At 34.5% G+C, this 21,409-nt stretch overlaps 1 protein-coding gene across 4 annotated transcripts; it reads right to left on the bottom strand.

The window, feature by feature from the left end:
* Positions 1-1,181: 1,181 nt before the first annotated feature.
* Positions 1,182-20,042, bottom strand: LOC136984791 (rab11 family-interacting protein 4A-like). 4 transcript variants are annotated; one of them, XM_067281922.1, is made up of 16 exons: positions 19,845-20,042; positions 18,275-18,374; positions 16,940-16,983; positions 12,730-12,869; positions 12,548-12,646; positions 12,304-12,411; positions 12,007-12,042; positions 11,828-11,939; positions 8,754-8,857; positions 8,601-8,691; positions 8,475-8,524; positions 8,257-8,338; positions 7,708-7,845; positions 5,627-5,773; positions 2,572-2,703; positions 1,182-2,325 (listed from the first exon to the last, which is right to left on the bottom strand). In XM_067281922.1, the coding sequence occupies exons 1-16, from the start codon at positions 19,980-19,982 to the stop codon at positions 2,203-2,205; spliced, it is 1,644 nt and encodes a 547-aa protein (XP_067138023.1). In that variant the 5' UTR covers positions 19,983-20,042; the 3' UTR covers positions 1,182-2,202. The 4 variants fall into 4 exon arrangements, with proteins under 4 accessions (XP_067138023.1, XP_067138024.1, XP_067138025.1 ...); XM_067281923.1 differs by lacking the exon at positions 12,304-12,411; XM_067281924.1 differs by lacking the exons at positions 18,275-18,374; positions 19,845-20,042 and adding an exon at positions 17,055-17,299.
* Positions 20,043-21,409: the final 1,367 nt, after the last annotated feature.

Here is a 21,409-nt window from a genome sequence, read left to right as displayed (position 1 = left end):
TTTCTCACTACTTTTTATCTTTTGGCCCCTCTCTCCTTTCCCCGAATTTGAGTCGCAACTCCAGCTTTATTTAGTATTCCTTCCTCATTCATACATTTCAAAGTATTTGAAAATATTTCCTTTCCATTCAAAAATAAAATATGTATAAAGGTTTATGGCTTTGTGAAAATTCTCTTTTGAGTTTATTCCGTCGAAATAAATAATAAAATTTGTCGGTTTTGTTTACATGTTTATTGGGCCACGTGCGGTCTGCAGGTCGGACACCCCTGATCTAGAATAAACGTAAATATCGTCATACTGCAAACTCTAGGAAGAGTTTGGAACTATTATCCAAAATATTTATCCGGCAGCTTATTTCTTCAAATGAATATTAACAAACATTTTCGGTTATCTTTGGATTACGTGATCAACGACCAAATAGAGCATTATTCGTAAGAGCATGTTGTGAATTTGTTCTACATGCAGTTTGAAATTTAGAAAAAAATTTCATATTTGAATGACACTAAATTATTTTATAAATCAACTAAACTCTAATTTGTTACATCCAATAAATTATACAAGCTGCTTAAAATTAACACAAATGAAAGTTCAAAATGGTATGTGTATTGCTGTTTAAACACACCACTATGCTCTTGTATGATAGATATTAGAAAAATTAAGTGTCGCTATTTTAAAAATTGTTTTAAGTCACGCTAATCGGTCGTTAAAGGAATAGTTACAAAAGACAAATACAGGGTGGATACCAAAGTTCTTATATACAAATGTAACTGACAAGTGCAGATAGGTATGGTTACGGTACAGTGACTGCACTACAAGACGACACAGCTTTCAATGCTCCTAGTGGTAAAATTTGGAAGTTAACACTCCTGTTTCAAACAATATAATTCACTTTTCTTCCGTATCTTGCAAAGTTGTAGAGTTAGACTGATTTAGTACAAAAAGGACTGTACGAGACTGGTGCGAATAGAGCAAGGAGTACTAGCATGCACGAGCACAGGCATTAAAACGAGAAATATGCATTTTACTGTGTCTTTGTGTTGCTTCGTTACCATGTTGCACGACGCTCACGCATCACTGTGCAAGAATTTTCCAATACATCCCGTATATCACACAATGGCTATGGTTTCCGAAGAAAATGTTTGCCTCTTGGCTTAAGAATTATATAAAACAGACAACAGCCATTAAGAATAAAAGAATATTTATTGTAAACTTAGAAAATTCAGAATCTGTTAATAAGATTATATAACAATGAAATTTGACACGGATTGGCCACCTTGCGAGAAATATTGGATGGAAGCTGTAATCAAATTATATCGCGTCACAATTCTAGAGTATCGGAAAAAGAAAATAATAATCCTCCGTCTATATACAAACCGATTCATTGCACCTCGAGTCTCCGGAATGTTGACCTGTAAAATATTTACATGGAATGCAGATCCTTAACAAGTTAAATATTGCAATAGAAAATATATGTATATATAACAAAATCTTACAGAATTAAATCGTTCTCTTTCGAATTTTTTGGCAAACTTTTTAAAGTTACAAGGCACTTTCGGTCTCGTCTCTACGTACCATGCATGAGCATATTCGAAAGCAGAATTAGGAACCAATTTTGCAAACCCATTAAGACATTTAGAATAATTGCACGTGGATTTTAAAACGGCATAACATGCTTAAGAACATTAATGCATTACATCAATCTTCACAAGTAGAGTAAAGAAATGAAAAATCCTGGTAGTTTTCAGATTGTGTTAACTATAAAATTACATCCCTCAGTTTATCTGTAAGCTTTACTACTTTTCTTGTTTGAATGGAAGTAAAACAGAATAACCGATATGACCAAAAAAGTCAAATTAATTCAACCTGTGCGCCACAGATTTGGAATTTATACCATTTGGAACTTGTAGAAAATAGCCGTAGCACTTCACGTTATACTCGTCTTATACAGCACATTAAAAAGATATACACATTTGTACAAACTACGCCAGTTATGCTGTTTTACTTTACATTGCCGGAACAAAACTGCTGGTTGTTTAATCATTTCTAAAGACAATGCAACAAAAACTTCCATTACAACTTTTGAAAAGTTACAAAGACATGTAATTATGGCAAATGCAGAAATTGTGACTTTGGCGATCAGATAAAAGTCCACGGTGACTCTGCAAATTGCGTCCATCTTCGAAAGAAAAGGCCGTGGGCCGATCACAAAATTGGTTTCACTTCCAGCAGCTCGGGATAATTCTCCACGATGTTCAGAAGAATTCCGTCGATGTACTTTTTCAACTTGGTATTGTCTTCCTCTTGTTCTTGCAGAAGTTTCCTCAACTGGAATCAAATGCAAATTTTAATTTGCGGACCTGCTCCAATTATGTACGTACTCGATAACTCTCGCTATCGAGTATGTTATCAAGATAATGCAATAACTATGTAGTCCAATCATTGCAAGGAAATTGAACTGAAAGAAATATTCTACATTCTACTGGGCAGTTTTTACCCTCGCCTTCTTTTAAATCTTAACTGTCGTTACTCAATAATTTTACAAAGAAATGGAAGAAGTTTCTTTGAACTCACCTGTTCCTTTGACAAAGTTTCCAGCTCGTCCTCCAAGGGCAACGGCGAACTCTGGGGCAGCTCTTGGACGATGGAAGAATTCGACATATATGCCTGCAGTTCCTCGTTTGTTTCCTGCAATTTTGTATTTTCCTAGAATTAAACAAGGATTTTACAGTTTTTGAATCATTTGGTTTGGTTACTGTTGACATAGCAGACATTGAATCTAAGATTACATGCATTAAAGAAATCACTAGCAAAAATTTAGTGTATTAGATTTGGTCATTACTATATTGTGTATGACATTATTAAGGAAACAATGGACTAAAACAGTAACTCATTTTTTCCTTGTGCAGATTGTAATTTATAAAATTTGCTAATTTACACATGTACAGTACAGTACATAGTTCTAAAATAACCATATTTATGGACAGTGGCACGGGAAGCCAGGCAAAGTAATTCTTGTACACCTTTCATTATATTTGTGGTCGTAATATTTGCCACATGCAAATTTAAATTACACGACATTCTGAAACATCAAATTATAGTGTTTTGGAATCTTTCTACCATCACAGAGCTTTCAATGCAATTCAAAACGAGCAGACATCTTACGACCTTTGTTCAGCCATTAAATCCGAAAAGCATAGCATGTTTGTCCCGACACTATTTAGTTTTAAACACTAAACTACTACGAGAATTAACGATTCTGCGGTAATAAAACAAATTAGAATAAATGTTGACTACAATGAACCTCAACAAGTCAAAATAAGTCGCAGACATGCGGCCCCTCCTACAAAAGCTTTGAAAACATATGAATAATGTGAATATTTGTGGAGGTTCTGTGCATCCATTCTGTAGGTTTTCACCTAGATCCTCATACAACACATGAGGCTCACAACAGGGAGGAGATTTTATCTTGGTCCTTATGGCATTATCAATATTGTAGCAGTTAGCATCTTTTGTTATTACTTCTAATGTTCTATTCAAAATTACTACAAGAATTTAGTAATGCATTCAAGTTTTTAAATGGAAAGAAGTACTAATAATTACAAAAGTTTCATTATTTATTTAATTGACACAGAATGCAATACAGAAAATATTTTATGGAGTTAAATATAAAATAGATTGATAATAGATCTGTTGTTTAATACAAATACAAATGTAAAAACTCACAGTAGTAACAATTGTAGCAATATATTCTAGGTGAAGATGCAACCCCCGCCACAGGGTTGGAATGCATCTGTAATGGAAGTTTAGAACGAAGGGTCACTCTCTACTCAGATCCCACCTGAAGAAGGTCCTTGGGGACCGAAAACGTTTGTGGTTAACTATAATTTGCGAAACTGTTTAAGGTTATTGGAATAGATATATTTATTGTTGCTTCATTTCTCAAGATGGATTTTAAACAAGTTAATATTCCAAATTTTGTTTCTTAATCTTTAACCCATCCTGAAATATCAAACAAAATAGATGCCAACACAGTTTGAGTTTTTTGGGTTTGACAGTATCAAAACATTGGATTCCAAAAACCTGGAGTGTCGAATGTGACACGATTACAACATTATATTATAAAAGCTTGGAACGTAACCCACGTTACGTTATAATCATCTCAAATTTTTACTTTCCCGGCTGTTATAACAGCCGGGAAAGTACTAACAGGGAAAAGAATTGTAATGGATTTGTTATACAAAAGGTACCCTTATTTTCTTTTCATTACACCAATCTTAAGTAAATTTTATCATTTAATTCTATATTAAATGGCATAAACGTCCACCAAAACTAAACAACTTTTGTAACATTATAATTTCTCTCCACTTTCAACTTACATTTATCACAGTGGCCTAAGTAGTAGTGATGTGATTTATCAGTATTCTAAAAGTCTTAACATTTGTTTTCAATGTTATTTTCTCTCCTCTTTTCTGCTGTTATCATTATCAAATACACAATAAAGTCAATCGGCTATTTGCAAACAAAAAATTAACAGATATTTTCCATTTCTACCTTGTCAAAAATTCTATGTAACAATCATACGAGTCCTTCTGTCCATTGCGAAATTAATTCACTGCCTATGCCACTTAGAACGTGCCTGGTTACTGTCATTCTCAATACAGTCAAACCTGTTTTTATGCAGGGGATAGGGACCGCATTAAAAAAAACGCATAAAAAAAAATCTCACGAAACTTCACGAATGGCTGTAAATAATAGTTTTCGCAACACAATTAAAAAATATTTTTTTAATGCGGTCAACAGGGACCGCATAAAAAAAGTCTCACATAGAAAATAACTCAAAACCGTGTGAAGTAGAATTTATTGACAACAGATGTCAGCACTTGACTGCATCGTCTGGTCTATCGTCTGTTTTACATATTTTTGTCCAGGTGTTTTGTTGACTTAAAAAGTAAATTATTTCATTTTTCGCATATTCATGCAATAATATTACTATAATAAGTGCATTTATGCTATAATAAGTTTATTTAGCTATAATAAGTCAACGTAAGACATGACGAATCGCACGAGACTAGTCGCCAACTATACCGCACAAATTAAAAATTCGCATTAAAAAAATCGCACAAATAAAGTTCGCACATAAAAAGAGCGCATAAAAACAGGTTTGACTGTATTTTATCTCATCCAAACTAATTTTTGCCCATTGATAAACACAGACCTAGACTAAAAATTGCAATTATATAATTTCTCCTTTAAAAGGTGTCTTGGTTTCTAACCAAAACAAAGATTCAAATAATTGGAAGCTACTTAGTATTTATGAAAGTTATTTAGGTGTTACTAAATTACATCGATGGCAACATCACAATGTTAGAATAAAAATAAAAATAGAATAAATTTAATGTCATCCAATGCATAAAAAGAAAAGACAAGTAGAATGGATTGCAAACACTTATCAAAATTGAGATTTTCAATATAAACCTCAAATGCTACTGGATAGAGTTAATGTCACAACGTAACAATTATATAGGGCACATCTCAATTATACAACAAAAATTCAATGTGCTAATGGTTAAAATAACAAATGTTTGCATTTTTAATTGGTAGTAATTCTATAAACAAAGTAACTTACCTCCTTTAGCTGCCTCAATTCCCTCTGAAGTTCAAAGAACTGGTTAGGTAATTCCTGCATGCTGTGACTACGGAAACGTTCCAGTTTCTTCATGTCGTCCTCGTAGTCCTTCAGGTCTTCCGACTTCTGCTTCAACTGTTCGAGAAGCTGAAACACAAGTAAAAATGCAAATTTCAATTTCATTTATTTAGAAATTAAATGAAAATGTGCAGAATTTGGAAGAGCTGACATAAAATTTACTATTATTTAATTAGACGAGTAAATGAAAGCGGGAAGCACACTATTCTACGAACTATCTATAAAATAAAAAATAATCTGACAACTCTTGGATTTACTTTTTTGCTCTTATCGCATTTGATTTAAATAATATTTCTAAATTTTCAAGAATTAAAACAGGATTAAAACAAACTGCATCACTAGAACAAGAATTCTTTCATCAAATATTACAAGCATAACTGAAAACTTTGATATATAATATACAACATTACAAATTGTAATGTTGTATATCGTATTACTTTACAAATTGTAAACAGATTAATTATATTACTTTGAAATCAAACCAATGACAGTGTCAAAATATGAGGTTAAATGGAGCAATTAAATTGAGGTTAAATGCCAGTTTGAAGGTCGGCCAAGCAATTTCTTTTCTTATTTACAGAATAAACTAAAATCCTTCAGAAGTATTATGGATATAACAAACAGACAAGATTAAATAGGAATGAAGCAAATTTGAAATGATCTTGCAATATTTTAATGCAAACAAACTACTATTAATGTGTTATTTATGTAATTTTTCTAAAAAAAAAAGACAAAAATATTTCTGGTGAATATAATAAACAGTTAATTAAAATTGAGAGTATGAAATGCAAAAGTTATCGTAGACTCTGACTCAGATAGGATATTTCTTCTAAAAGCTTCTTGAATAAAAGTAAATAAAACAATTGACAATAAAGACAAAGGTTGTAGTGTTTATGAAACCGTGCCGGTGCTTATTCTGCAACTTGAACACAAACTATGAAATTTGCCATGTGTCCGAGAAAATACACCATATAGTTTGTGTTCAAGTTGCAAAAGACAAAGGTTATTTTTTAACAAAAATCTACAAGTATAAGCTTTAAAGCTTCATTAAAATATATATAAAATAAATTTCCTCCTGTTAAAATAATTAAACAATGTAACATTAAAAATCTGTACAATTTGTTTTCGTGAAGGCCAAATCATTAATTTCAAGTTTATCAGAGAACAACCACTGTTAAAATAGATAAGATTTGATTGAAAATGTGAAAGATAGTTATCTTTTGAATGTAACTTTGAATTCCTATTCAAAATTAAGCCCAAAAGTCCTGAGACTATTGAAAATTCTTAAAAAACTGAGAACTTCTGTATTAAAAAGTCTTTTTTGTCTGAATGATAGAGCATTTCGCAGTTTGATACTAAATTGAAAATTAATTTCACATTGTACCGTAGAAATTTATACATTTTAAATATAATTAAAATGAGAAAACCAAGTTATATTCTACTAGAATTATATTTTTGTCATTTAATAATGCAGGGTAATGTACATACACATACATTGTTAATTCATAAAAATAATTAGGATAATTATTATACGTGTGCATATATGTAAAGGATTTTTCTAATTATTTTTAAGAATTCAGGAAAGATATTATAGAATAACAGAAAGATGACATCAAACTGTATGGCTCGAAATTGAAACAATTTTCTATCATTCGTGCATCACTTTCTTTACGTGGTTGACTTTTTTTACTCTTTCCATCCCAAGGATACTAAAATGGCTTTTTCTGAGCCCTACGTGGGTTTGGCCAGTCCGAGAATGGGATGTCTGGGCCCAACATATCCCAGGACGGACTGCCCCCAGAAAACTCCCAGGATTTTTCGACCCAACTGGAATCATCGCCAGATTCCTCAGAATGATAGGTTGGTGCTTTAAAAATTCAGAAATTATTAAAGCAAATTGTCAAATACAATTAAAAAGGGAAAATATACTTCATTTTTACGCCAATTTTGCATGCTCTTGTAACATTTTAAAAAATATATTAAATGATAAAATAAATTCTAACCATTTTGTTTTTTTCTTTTTCTTCCATAAAATTTTTTCTCTCCTGTGAAACTACATCTTCCAAATTCTTTTTCTCTTCATTCAATGAAGTTAATTCTACCAGATTCAATTCCAGTTTGATTTCCATCTGCATTTTATCCTGTTAACAACACTGTCAATTATCAAAATGTTAATAAAAGCATTTAATCCTAATATACAATAAACATTCACAATTATGTCCCAGTTGCTTACTTCAGAATACATAAGGTGAATGTCAAAGCACAGTTCCAATAGGCAGGTTTTTTTAAAGTGTGGCTGACCAATCGACTTTTATTGTTGCAAAACAAATGCTAACAGACAGTCTTTATAAATTTTAATTTATTTAAAATCTATAGTTAATGATTGTAGCAATTGTGTATTATAAAACTGTCATCATTTGGCTTTATTATTACATAGTAACAACAAAACGGACTACAGGCTTAACTCCCAAATGGCAATTCCATTTACAAACTCGGTACTGCCAATCGAAACACTTTGATATGTGTTTAAAAAACACTATACACCCTCTTACCTGTTTTAACTTCTCCACTTGACTTTTCAGATAACTAATTTCTTCCAAGGCATTTTGATTTTCAATTTGTAATATGTGAATTCTAAAATTAAAAAATCAAATTTATTAATTATCTATAAATTAATATAACAACTGTAAAGAAGAGGTTGCTTCCAAAATAGAAGTATTTTTGTTCCGACAGAAAAATGGTATTAATTTAGAACAAAAGATTTATTTACTTATTCATGTAATCTTCTATTTCTTGACTCTTTTCTCTCTCGTGACGGCTCTGAAACAAGTTCACGTAATTCATTTTTCACCTAATGCCAAAACTGTAATGCAATCGAGCAAAGAAATAAAAATACCAATAGTTCTTTCAGTTTCTTCTGCTCTTCCTTCATCTTTTCTTCCGACTTTATCTCGTGTTCTCTTATCTGTTCTTCCAAAAGATGTATTCTATTTCAAAATAAACTTTTAATTAAATCGTAAAACAAACAAACATATAAAGAAAATTGTACCTTGTCATCAAATTAACATTTTCCTGCTTTACTTTTTCGTATCTGTCGTCATTATCGGTTTGGACATCTTGCAGTTCCGACAGTAGTTTCTGAAGATTGTGAATCTGTAACAACAAGAAAAACTTTTTAAAATGTTTCATCAATAATTTCTAAGTCTTATGATTTATGAATCTAACTGTACAAAAAAACAATACAATCAGTATTATATATGGGTGATTCAGAATATAAAATGCTCTTTACTTTTCAGGCAATGGCAAACTAGGGTCTCTCTCTTTAATGTAATATGGTTTTTTGGTGTCATATTGAGCATATCTCTAGCCGCACGGGCCTTATTTTCCAGGCGTTTGCTCAGGTGGCCAGGAGAGACTGGGGCCTCTCTCCTGAGGCCCTCTCGACTATATATGACGGTATCTTTATCCCAATCGCTACCTATGGGTGTGGCACATGGGGTAGTGCCATCTCAAAGGTTCACATCAGAAGAAAACTGGTTTCCGCACAGAGGCGAGCTCTTCTGTTATTAACTAAGGCCTATCGCACCACTAGTAATGTTAGCCTACAAGTGATCGCACAGAAATTACCCATAGACATTGAGATCTCTATGAAAACGAAGATGCAACAAGCCAAATGGGGAACAAATATTCAGATAGGCGACATCACAATTGAATCTGCGGATATTGAAAGGCCTCACCCATTCCGTGATACCATTACCCCCACTTACAACTTCTCAAGTAGCTGGAATAACCTTAACAATGCCAGTATCCAAATATACACCGATGGCTCGGGTATTGACGGTGGTGTAGGTTGCGCTTATGTTGTTTATGACAACAGTGAGGAAATTCACAACCAAAAATTCAGACTACATCCACAATGCAATGTATTCCAAGCGGAGCTTTTGGCAATCAGCAAGGCCACGAACTGGATTAACAACACCTACTCGAATTTCGAGATCGACATCTACACTGACTCGTTATCTGCCCTTAACATGATCTACAGCATCAAGCTCCATCCACTTGCAGTGGAGATACGGAACAACATCAGTGTATCCAATAATAACATTCAAATATTCTGGGTCAGATCACATCAGGGTATGGAGGGGAATGAGCAGGCAGACGCCCTTGCAAAAGAAGCTGCCCTCGACCCAAACATCTCTTATGACTACGGCAAAATCAGCCAAGGGACTCTTAAACGACTTATGCGGGAGGCAGCCATAGATGCATGGCAATCTCACTGGAACGAACCTGGGCACCACATCATTAAGCAATTCATTCCTGACCTCCGGCAACACAACAAAATAAAGTGGTTTACCCCTGACCACTATACTACTCAGTTTTTGAGTAACCACGGGAAATTTGCTCACTACTTGGCGAGGTTTGTCAATAGAACGTCTGACGAGTGCCCCACCTGTGGGGTTAGAGATGGAGCTAACCATTACCTATATGACTGTACTATAACTGCCAAAGAGAGAACTGAAATAAGTCTTCTCCTGAATGAAATTAACATAGACAGGCCCTGCGACCTTACCGACATTTGGAAAAGTCAAGAGATCTTCCATGCCTTCAAAAGGCTCGCAATAAAGACGATTCTTACTAACAATCAGCTGCTCCAAGATGGGGCAGTTGGGGGACCAAATAGCTCCTGAGGGGCTGCGTTTTCGGGTTTTCCTCTCCCCTGCTGGGCGGCAATGCCGCCCATCTCTTTAGGTACAGGGGATGTCATCTTGTTCTTTCTCCACGCGATACAAGCTGTAACGCGGTGATTCGTGAAACTGTTTTATTTTATTGTTTTAGCCACTCTATATTTTCATCTTGTCTCTTCAATGTAGCATTCTGTAGCGCCAATTATATTGTTTCCTACGCCCTGGTTGTGCCACTGGCAGGTACAGGGCATGTAAAATAAATCTTTACGTCAATAAACCAACAATACAATACAATAATTATATATGCACGTATTTATTATTTACAGTAGAGCATTCATTATCTGAAACAATTTGGGACTGGGGTTGTTTGGATAATCGATTTTTCGGATAACTGATTATGTACAAAAAAATATATTAATCTATCCCATGTTGAAATTCGTTCAAATCCTGGCGCGTCCTTATGTACCCTCTCATGGTTGCACCAGTGCTGCCAGCTAAAACACACACATCAACAAAAATAATATTGGAGTAGCCCAAGACATAGCCAAATATTTCAGCGCCACAGCACTAGCGGAAATTTAAATTTGCCAACTGGACTGTTTTCGGTTAACCGATGTTTTGGTAGATTGATATTTGGATAAATCGATGCTCTACCACCGTATACATATTTATTGGCATAGAAATGCTTCTTTTTAATGTGACAGCAATCATGGTTACTGTAGCTTTCATCGCTGTTAACATGAACAAAAAATACCCAAGATGATAGCTACTTACAAAGGATGTTTAAACATACTACCCAGTTTTTCTTTTTCCTCGTAAACATCTATGTCAAAGGATTTCTGGATCATCAGGTACATTAAAATAAATAAATCTGTATATAATAACAATATGTAAAGTATGTAATAACAACACTAAATCCTATAATTAAAGTCATGAAATATTGAGTATTTCCATTTTTCTTCTTGCAGTAATTTAGTAAAAATGACCAAATGAAATTTATTTAAAGTTGCACTTGAAATTTAATCTTAAATTCCTCCATTTGTTTGGAAGAAAATTCAAAATAAAATTAAATAAAAATTTTTCTGTTTATTGTTTCAAAGCAACATTCGGAAAATAATACACACAAACCATTTTTATTGCCATTTGTACTCAAAAAGTCATTAAGATGCAGTAGAAGCTGTTTCTACAGTCACAATATGCTACATAAAAAAATTTACATTGCACCTACAGAGTTAAATTCAAAATTATGAGATTAAAAAGACTATATCTATCAATTCCCATAACTTTTCTATTAAATATAGCATTATTTTACTTCGAAAAGCACTCTGTTAAGCAGTTTCTACCAAACAAGAACTGAACTAAGTACATTTGATTTAAAATATTGTATACCTACACTAAATTATGAGTAAAAAAACCATAACTTATCAAAATTTCTTACTTTATCATATAAAGTCTGAATGTCGTCTTCTACGGAAATTTGATCTTGAGACAAGTCAGAATCGTAGTCCGCACCATGACCGTTGATCGGACTGGAACTTCGGAATAGTATCCTGTAACAGTGATGTAAAGAAATAAAGATGTGTTTTGATAAAGAAACCATTCGATTTAAATACTTACCGAGCAGAAGCGTTCGACGACGGTCTTTTATTCGATCTGTTAATAAAAAGAAAATACCATAAGAATTCGGGTTTGATCGACTTCAAAGCCTCCTTTGAAAGACAACGATTATACATTATGTCACAAAGATACAAAATGGTTAGGAGCTAAAGCAAGGTTAGTATCTATACAACACATCCATTATAGCATCATTCACAGGTTAATGGGTTTATTGGATGGAACAAAGCACTCTACACTTTAAATTTTTCTGTACCAACACCATTTACGAGCGTGCATTATCGACTCAAAATGACGTACCGAGACGACCTACGTAAGCTGCTTCGGAGCCACGTGTTTCTCTGTTGAAACAGATTTTCCTTATTATTGTTAGTTCCGTTTGTATCGTGGTTTTGAAAATTATCCGAGCTACAACATAAAACAGCATGTAAAAAATTTCACATAATTTACGTGACTGGAATTTATGAGAATTTGGGTCCGTATTAATTCCATTCCTAGCTTAAATCTAACCGACAAAAGAATATTATAATTTAAATTTAATTACCTTACAGAGTGACCTCCCGGCTGAAGATACATGTCTCGATTGTTTACTTCATCAGTGGTTTCGTACAATTCGACATCGGCGAAGTTGATCAGGTCGCTACTGCAAGAAACAACACCATCGGCTCGTAAATTACGAAACACAAAAGGCCACTTCTATGCAAAAGACAAAGGGCGTGTATTTACTTAGATTCGCTATCGCACAGTCCTTCGTCTAACGTCGTAAAGACGTCTTCTCCACAATCTTCGATCTGTAGCGTGGGCGGAACATCCTTAGACATGACAATAAAATCCAACTCCAAAGATCCACCGGCCGTATATTCTAGCTAGAAAACATTACAATAAATTAGCATTTTATTGATTTTCAGTTTCCTGTTTCCAATCTGCATTAACGAATAACCAATCATAAACAAATAAAGAGCTAAATCAATAATCGATTCTTATGATGCTTGCACACACAGCTGCATCCTACAATTGTATGTTAACTTGATAAACAAACACATATTTTATAATAATAAGGAAGCATTTTTATTATGTACAGAAAATGCTTTAAAGATTATCCAAACTTCATCATCAGAAGCTTTTATTACATCCTCCCATCCTGTACAGCCATATATTACACTTGTTCTAGATTTGCTATCTCATAACTAGTTCACCGGTGTTTAAATATATATCGTCTGTGCTATCTACATTCTAAAATCTGCAGTATATTCATCACATCAATATCACTAGATAGTTTTCTATAATATATACAGCTTAATGCATTTATAAATCAACCAAATTGTGTATTCCCATCGAAACAATTCAAATCTAGCTAACAAATCAATTCCGATAGACTTAACTAGTCACGTTGGTGTCCCACGCATCGACGGGACCGACATCAACAGTACACCGTTTAAGACAATCCGAATGCTACCATAAACATTAACCATAGCATACGAAGGAACGTTTTAAGCACTAGAGAAGCCTCGGCCCAATTTCCTTAAATGCATTATACAGATATGGAACAAAAACGAGCAAGCAGTAAAAAGAGACCTCTAAGAGGGCAAGATCTCGACTATGGTCGGACATGCCTGTGCATTGAATTGCCAAGCGCGAGCTTTCGTTACAGACATTAAAATTGTCCCATCCATAGGAGCTATGTCACAGACGGCGAGACCATCAGGCCCTCCTCGGCGGAAGGAGCAGTCCCACGACGTAGCTCCCACACACGGGACGATTTTAACATCCATAACAAAAGCTCATGCTCGAATCTCAACTTTTGTAAAATAATTTGGGGATTTTTTTTGTATGTTCCGTCATTTGAGGGCATTAATGTAGGGAAAGTTATATTTTCTGCTCTAAGAAATGCAAAATTGGCAAGAATTCCTGAAAATCTTCCTTGCAAGATTTCTTGCTTGTTTTGCATTTCTTACAGCCTAAATAACCAGAAAGTAAGCAAATTGCTTATATAAACACATGCTTAAATGACCTAAGGGAAATTTCTACCGAAATTTCATTCAAATTCATTCTTAAACAACACTTATTACAGAAAATATGACTTAATTATGTATATGGGAGATTAACGTGACATTGCAACCTGCCAATATGTTACATCAATGTCAAAACATCTCAATCTGCATCTTCGTTAGTGCATAAAATTCCCTAAATTAAAGTAATTTTCCAGGATTTTTCTCACCCACTTACCTAATTCGACCTAATTTTACCGGGTAACATTTACTTTGACACCATTTATTGGCTACATTTTCACTTTAAATCGTTTAATCTTCCTTCTCCCATTTACATCTTCGAAGCAGAATCGTCTAACTTTTTGGCATTTGGGTAAATTCGATACGCTCGAGGGAAATTTCCCTAAGGTAAATGCTATTTCCGTCGACTTATGTAATTTATTGTTTTTTTAATTCGGATTTATTATATTGTTTATATTTTATTTAAAGTATTAAAAATTATTTTCCACTTTATGTATTTAAAATACTTCGAATTTTTCTCCTAAAGAAGAATTACGAATGTAATGTTTATTGCAGTTTGGGGAAATTTCTCTCTCGACCTGACTTTCGGCGTAATAATTTTTATGGGAACAATTAATAGAAATCGAATTTTTAAGTGAATTTATTATAATATTTATTGTTAATTTTGTATTAAATTACATTTTAAACAAAACTTCGAGTATAAAGTAATATTTTCTTTAGCGTTTATAATTTTCGAGACTACCGGAATTTCCCTTTATTTACATAATTTTTTTATTCGTTTGACTAGTTATGTAGATTAAATTATAGAAAATTACATAATTTTTTATTTGAAAAAAAATGTTTGTTTTTAGTATACGATATTACATAATTCGCTTGAAATTTCGAAAAAATATTTTCACGCGTAGGGAAATTTCATATAGGAAATGCAAACTCGGATAGGGAATTTTTCTGCCGCATAAATTGAAAAAACAATTTTAGTTTCTAAGCATATTTCCGGATGTTTTGCGAAATTTAATCCGGAAAAATCTTAAGAGAGAAAAAAAACAGCGTTCGAATTTCATCACGCGAAACCTCTTTATTTAATTTTTTTTTCTTAAATTATTCTCGTTTTAAGGAAAAAGCGTTGTGTCGAAGGAGGAAAAATTGAAGTAAAATCTCGGTCTAGTTAACGGGTTTAGGGAAATTTCCTGAAAGTTTTTTCGAAAAAAATAAATAAAACATTTTTTAAAAGGTTTATCTGTTTGAAAGTCGTAATTACCTATTTTCGAACTAGCCAATAGAATCGAAGAGAATTTATAAATTTAAATGTTTAAAATACGTCACAATTCATACGATTTTAAATTTGTATCTTAAGATAATTACTAGTAATTTCCAAAAATTCTGTAAATACCTGTGTAGGGATTTTTAAAGTAATTTTTCTATGTATCAATATTTAAATGTAGTATTTATCATGCAAGAATTCTAGTATGGGATATTCTATTTTGGCATTTAAATCTCTATGATAATATTTCTAGTGTTTTTAAAGCATTATTTCTAACGTCTTTAGGTAGTGTTTCTATTGTCTTTCTAGTGTTTTTAATGTCTTTTTGCCGTTTCTAGTGTCTTTAAGGTAGTGTTTCTAGTATAAGGTCGCATAAAATAGCTTTTCTAGTGAATATTTTTAAAGTAATTTATCTCGTGTGAGACCTTTGAGACCTGTGAGAAGATCCTGAACTAAAAAACAACTCGAAAGAAACATTTGCATTGCAAAGATCGTTAACTTTTCTAGTGTGGACATCTTTAAAATATCTTTCTAGATATTTCAATTACTTCAGGGATCTTTTAAGCGGAATTTTTTTAATATAAGAAAGGAAGTGACGACGAAATTAATAATATAAAAACGAAATAATTTTCTTGTCGGACGAATCTTGTGTTCTTGACGCTCGACAGCACTAGCGGAGGATTCCACGAATATTTTTAGTATTTATTAAGGGAGGCGAACATGCATGAGGGATACTTTAAACGAGACGAATGCATGTCCATATCGTTTATTTTAAAACTTTTGGAGTCACGTACGAGGCTCCGGTTACGTGCCCAACTCTCGTCATTCGATCTCGTGCCAACTTCAAATCGGTCTGAACCTGACGTCACCTTATACCCCACTGTTTAAACAACACCGTGACGTATCAAAATTCCATCTGGCCATCGGGTTCGAGTTTCTTTCTTGCTCATATCGTGTTCGAAGTACGTGTGCAATTAAACCTGTTTGCGTCACTTCGACTAAATTTAGATATTACATTAGGTGCGACGAAGGTTCTTTAGCAAAATTACCTCCCGGATTTCTTTACCTGTTTGTTACGTCACACGTCTCACACTTTTATATCTGTTGCTGGCTCTTATTGTGACCTGTTGTATGCCTAATAGAGCTCTACTCAGACACAGGACACGAGCTTTGCAGATGCTTTGACACGTGACCTCGTAAATAACTTCATCTATAGGAAGGATGCGTTCAGTTGTAACGTGATTACAAGCTTATTTAAGGTATCTGTACTCTTTAATCACATGACTTTCTCTATACTTGTACCCTATAGTTTTATGCATACGTCACGTAACAAAGGATGACACAAAATCGTTTTTCCTTAAAACACATCTTCGAATGACGTTGCTTGATGTATTGAACACCTGTACATGTACAAAACGCAGTTAAAGTGTAATCGCGAGACCCGTTCGTGTTTTTACGCAAAGTGTGGAGGTGGCAGAGGTCGCGTGGTATGACCCAACGAGAGGCAGCAGGGCCTTGTTTAATAACATGCACGTCTGTCGTGTGACATCGTACTTATTTACACATTACGTCATAATTAATACACTGTACGAATCAACGTATATTCGAAGAGGATGAGTGGCGTAACAACTAGAAAGTTTCTTAAGCAAATATGGGAATTACTTACCTGTTCTCCTTCGTCCAGACCTGTAACCACATCGGTGTCACCATCTGCAACAAGTAAAACAGGGTCAGACTGGCGCAGACGCAGGTGTTTCTAACAATACTTTACGGCGACGTACTCGTTCACGTGGTTACGACCTTACCAAATGTGGGATGGGTCGGTTGTGCGAGATGCCACCTGTTATCGATCACGTGAACTGTCGCTCTAAGGTGTTTCTGTTAAGACGCAAGACTCAGTAAGCATTAGATTGCGGCGCAAAAGAAAAATATTAATCACGTGATAAGACAACTCGAAACAATACCGTGTGAACACGTGATAAAAACCACCCGCGAGCATAAAGCTGTAGGTTCCTACACCTGCCAGCAACTACGCTGGCACGTGTTTTCAAACAAACGGCATGCTGAGAGATCACGTGATTCAAACAGTAGCTACGCAGTTTACTAAACAAAAGAGGGAATTTGTAATTAAACCGTGGCTCGCGTTTAGAGAATTTGTCTCATATAATAATGCCATTGACTAAATAATCTATAAATATAATCAATTCTTGTGTTTAGGTACCAGATAATCCCGATCACGTGGTATCATTTTCTTCGCTCCGTCACTTCTTAGCTTACTTCCTCCTACTTTTCCCCCTAAAAACCGGGTCTGAAAATCACATGGTAAGCGAAACAATGGGGAAATTCCTCGAAATCTTTTACCGACACCCGCCAGCACGTGGTTAGTGTTTATTTTTATCAGCAGTTTTCGACAAGCGACGACATCTGGTGAGTGCAAGGTTATCGACACTCATCTGTCAAGTTCGTCTATGAAACTGTATCGTAACAAATGGACTTTTATTCCACTTTTAAGGGATAGTTGTCGATTTTTTTCAATGGCCTTGCCAGTTTATTAGGCAGGCAAAGTTTTGTATTAGACAATTCTTAACAAGAATTTTTTCTGAATTAGTCGAGGACCTCGTAAATACCATGTTTATGTAAGACCATTGTTAATAATCATTTAGAATTCAACAAACCTCAACATATTCAAGATTTGATTTTTTTTATGAGGCTCACTTGTGTAGAAATTGATTGATGGAAAAAAGCAACTCAACACATGGACCATCTGCCAGAGAGGGTGCCTCCTGGGAGGACATTCTGTAGGTATTAGACACGTGAAGAAAACTCGAAAAACTATGTGGCCTTTGAAAATCTATGTGGCTGGCCTTTGATGAGGGCGCGAATGGTCATGTTTTATGATATATCCCTTCAAACGGCGCATAATATGCGTATTTTCTGCGCGCAATTTAGAGTTATTGTATGCTTCAACCTTTTTATGCGCATAAAACTCAAAATAACTTACCTTTAGAATGTAGGACCGTATCGACTCCCGCGCAGAATTCCTCGAAAGAAATTTCTCCGTGTCCTCTAGGGTATAAAATCTCAACCAGCCTCTTCGTATCCTATAAAATCAAATTACACAAGGCATTACTCCTTTCGGGACTTAAATTGTGGGCTTTAAATTACGAGCTTTCGAAACACATGATTTAATATCCGTATTATAAATTAACGTTTCCATCCCACACATATGTATTAGATACGTGATATTTTAAATTCCACCCCTTTTAAGGGATGGAAGTAGTTTTGTTTTGTTTATATATTAAGAAATTCAAAATTTAAATTTAAAAGGAAAATGTAAGCCGTTGCCACCCTTTAATTAAATTTTGAAGTTCAAATTTTGAATAAGAGATGGCGACACTAGAATAATTTTAATACATTTTTGAAGTTATTAATTGTATTTTCTCGAAAATATATATTATTTTTATAAATATTAAACAATATTTATAAAAGTTACATTTAATATACATATTACAAAATTCAATTTTAAAGCAATTAAAAAGAATGAATCTTGAAACGGTCGGGTTAATGCCCTATAATTCGTAATGACGTCGAATCGAGCGAGTCTCGTGCTCTGCCCACGTGTTAGCACGAGAATCTCGTATTCATTTTTTTGTGCGTGCGTTTTTTTTCGAACACAGGATGTACTCTTTGAACTTTCTCTTTAATCAAAAGTCGGCTCACTTTGATAAAATTTTTATCGATTTTGACCTCTTACACCGATTCATTTGGAAATTTTATCACTCCTATTATTTTACACTAAGACATTTCGTGATTTTCCACCCTTTCGAGGCATACCTTCTATCGACATAACTTGGTTGTATGTTTAGGACATTGTAAAATATCCCGTTACTTTGAATGTATGCCTCGTGAATGATTAATCAAAAAATACTTTTCGAGAAAATATGCCTTGTACTTCAGGTTGGAAACTTGGATCTGTGTAGCTCTAATAGGCCCTTCCTCTCCGCCAAATAATGATGTGTAAAAATGTCAGGCTTTTAGCTGTACTCATAACGCAGGACCCTAAGTTGCAGATTTGTCTGCAAATCCGGTTCTACTTGTCTCAGAAAGTATGCCTCGAATTAAGGCAATTATGCCTCCTACTACCTGCTGTGTATAAAAAAAATGCCTTTGTTTCATACCTGCTAACATTGAAATGGTATAATTTACATTTTACACATTATTGTGTATCATTATATGTGTTGTGTATCTCTATCACAGTTAAATAGTCTCTTCCTAATTATAATGGCATGCTTATAGCTCGTGATCAACCACGCATATAATTTGGAGAGACTCATTAGGATCATCTCAAAAAAGACTTTTATTAGAGGGTCAATTATATCTGCCCTTCAACTGTAAGATTTTTTATGAGGCGTGTGTTTTATTAAATTAATTAATACACATTATAATGTTACTAGCGATGATTAATGTTCTTTGTACCATACGTCACAACTCTATATTATGTTACGTGACCTTCTATAACAACGAAAGGCTTTATCGATGGTACCGTAGAAAATAAATGTACCGAGACCTACCTGAGCGCCAAAGTATCCCCTAGCAGATTCTTCTAACTCTTCCACCGATAAATAACCGGACCCGTCGCGATCGCAGAAGTCGAAAACCTCCCTCAACTGAGAAGATTTGGATCCTTTTTCCTCCTCCTCATCCATCATCAATTTGTTTTACAAAAAATAACGCGGGCAATTGTTTACAAAGTCCCGCACCTCACTCGGTTAGTCGAGGGGCGTTTTGTTCACGTGACTCGTATCTAATTTCGTTATATTATTTGTGTCGCGATTAGATTATGGCCGTTGTTCCTCTACGCAACTTAAAAATCCAAGAGCACTTTTCTATTGTCCACTTTTTATCTATGTAACAAAAAGCAAAACTCGACATACCGGGTGATATGTCAATTTTCTTAGAACGTTGTCATCTTGTATTAAACATACTTACTCGTATGACGTCTTCCTGTACGTAAACCGCTGAGACATTTATACTTTATAAACTTTGTAATGCGGTAATTATACTATCCCGCATAATAGTATAGTGTAAGTTCGCCGAAATGGGGGGGGGGTTTATTCCCAACCGTCGGGATGGCTAAGGGCTATTCGCATGTGGAGTGGCGGTTTTGAGGAGGCAGAAAAACAAGCGTTTCACATAGAAACCGTTTATTTTAGTCGAAAATGCTTACATAAATTTAGCAATGGTCCTTGAGTTCAGAGCTTTAGGTTGTTTTCGGTTTCGGTCTGGTCCTACGCTGGAGGGGCCCCGTAGCAACGTCGAGTTAAAAGTTCGAAATTCTGAAGAGACAGTGAACAAAAGATGAACGGAAACACCACTATTGGAGGTAAATAAATACAACAGGTAGTCTAGAGGAAGCTCTTCTGTCCTTGACATCGGAGGCTTTATAATTTTCTCGGGATCGAATCATCGCTAATTGGCTAACTCTTTACCTCCTCGTTTCCCAATTGGTATCCCACCTGTCTCCAGGTGTAAATGGAGCTTCGTTAGGTCGCAGGAAAGGTCGGCAAGAGAAGGTTTACCCGACACCGTCTTTTAGACTATGATCGCGTTTAATTGTTGACTATGACACCTACGCTCATTTTGATATTTTTTTTCTTTCTAGTTTCGTTTTGCTTTCTAAACTGCGTCTTAAAATTTTTAATATTTTTCTTTCTAAATTTTCTTTACCTAAAATTTTGTTTTTCCCGTTACTCTTTATGAGCGTCGACATCAAAGTCCGATGTCGCCGACTCGATTACTTATAAATGTTATAATCTTGCGGTTTGACTTAACAAACTTGTACATTTCCCTTCTGGACGGGCTATTTCCGGGCCTCACAATAGCAATAACACTTACTATATACACGAACTATTGTGATGGTACTACTGCTCTACACGCACTATTGTGGCAATAATACTACTACTTTAAATAGATTGGTATGGAAATAATGGTTTATTTACATATTTTCAAGACAACTTTTTACAAGCAACGTACAGTTGTTCATATTTTATATCAAAAACGCCAGACGAATGTAATTTAACCTCGAAAACTGGTAGGGCACTTCAATAAAGACTTCTTTTTTGTTGATTTCTAGCGA

Source organism: Centruroides vittatus, unplaced genomic scaffold (assembly GCF_030686945.1).
Source record: "Centruroides vittatus isolate TY-2023 unplaced genomic scaffold, ASM3068694v2 contig_928, whole genome shotgun sequence".
Lineage (NCBI taxonomy): Eukaryota > Metazoa > Arthropoda > Arachnida > Scorpiones > Buthidae > Centruroides > Centruroides vittatus.
The sequence above is the reverse complement of the archived record's forward strand: the minus strand, read 5'-3'. Positions and strand labels throughout refer to the sequence as shown.

What these genes read in the sequence shown, in the direction of transcription:
- LOC136984791 (XM_067281922.1), bottom strand. Translation starts at nt 19,982, where the DNA reads ATGATGGATGAGGAGGAGGAAAAAGGATCCAAATCTTCTCAGTTGAGG. An exon ending in GTCTGGACGAAGGAGAACAG is followed by an intron (nt 12,870 to 16,939) that starts GTAAGTAATTCC and finishes AATGTTTTCTAG; the next exon opens with CTAGAATATACGGCCGGTGG. An exon ending in CCGGGAGGTCACTCTGTAAG is followed by an intron (nt 12,412 to 12,547) that starts GTAATTAAATTT and finishes TTTATGTTGTAG; the next exon opens with CTCGGATAATTTTCAAAACC.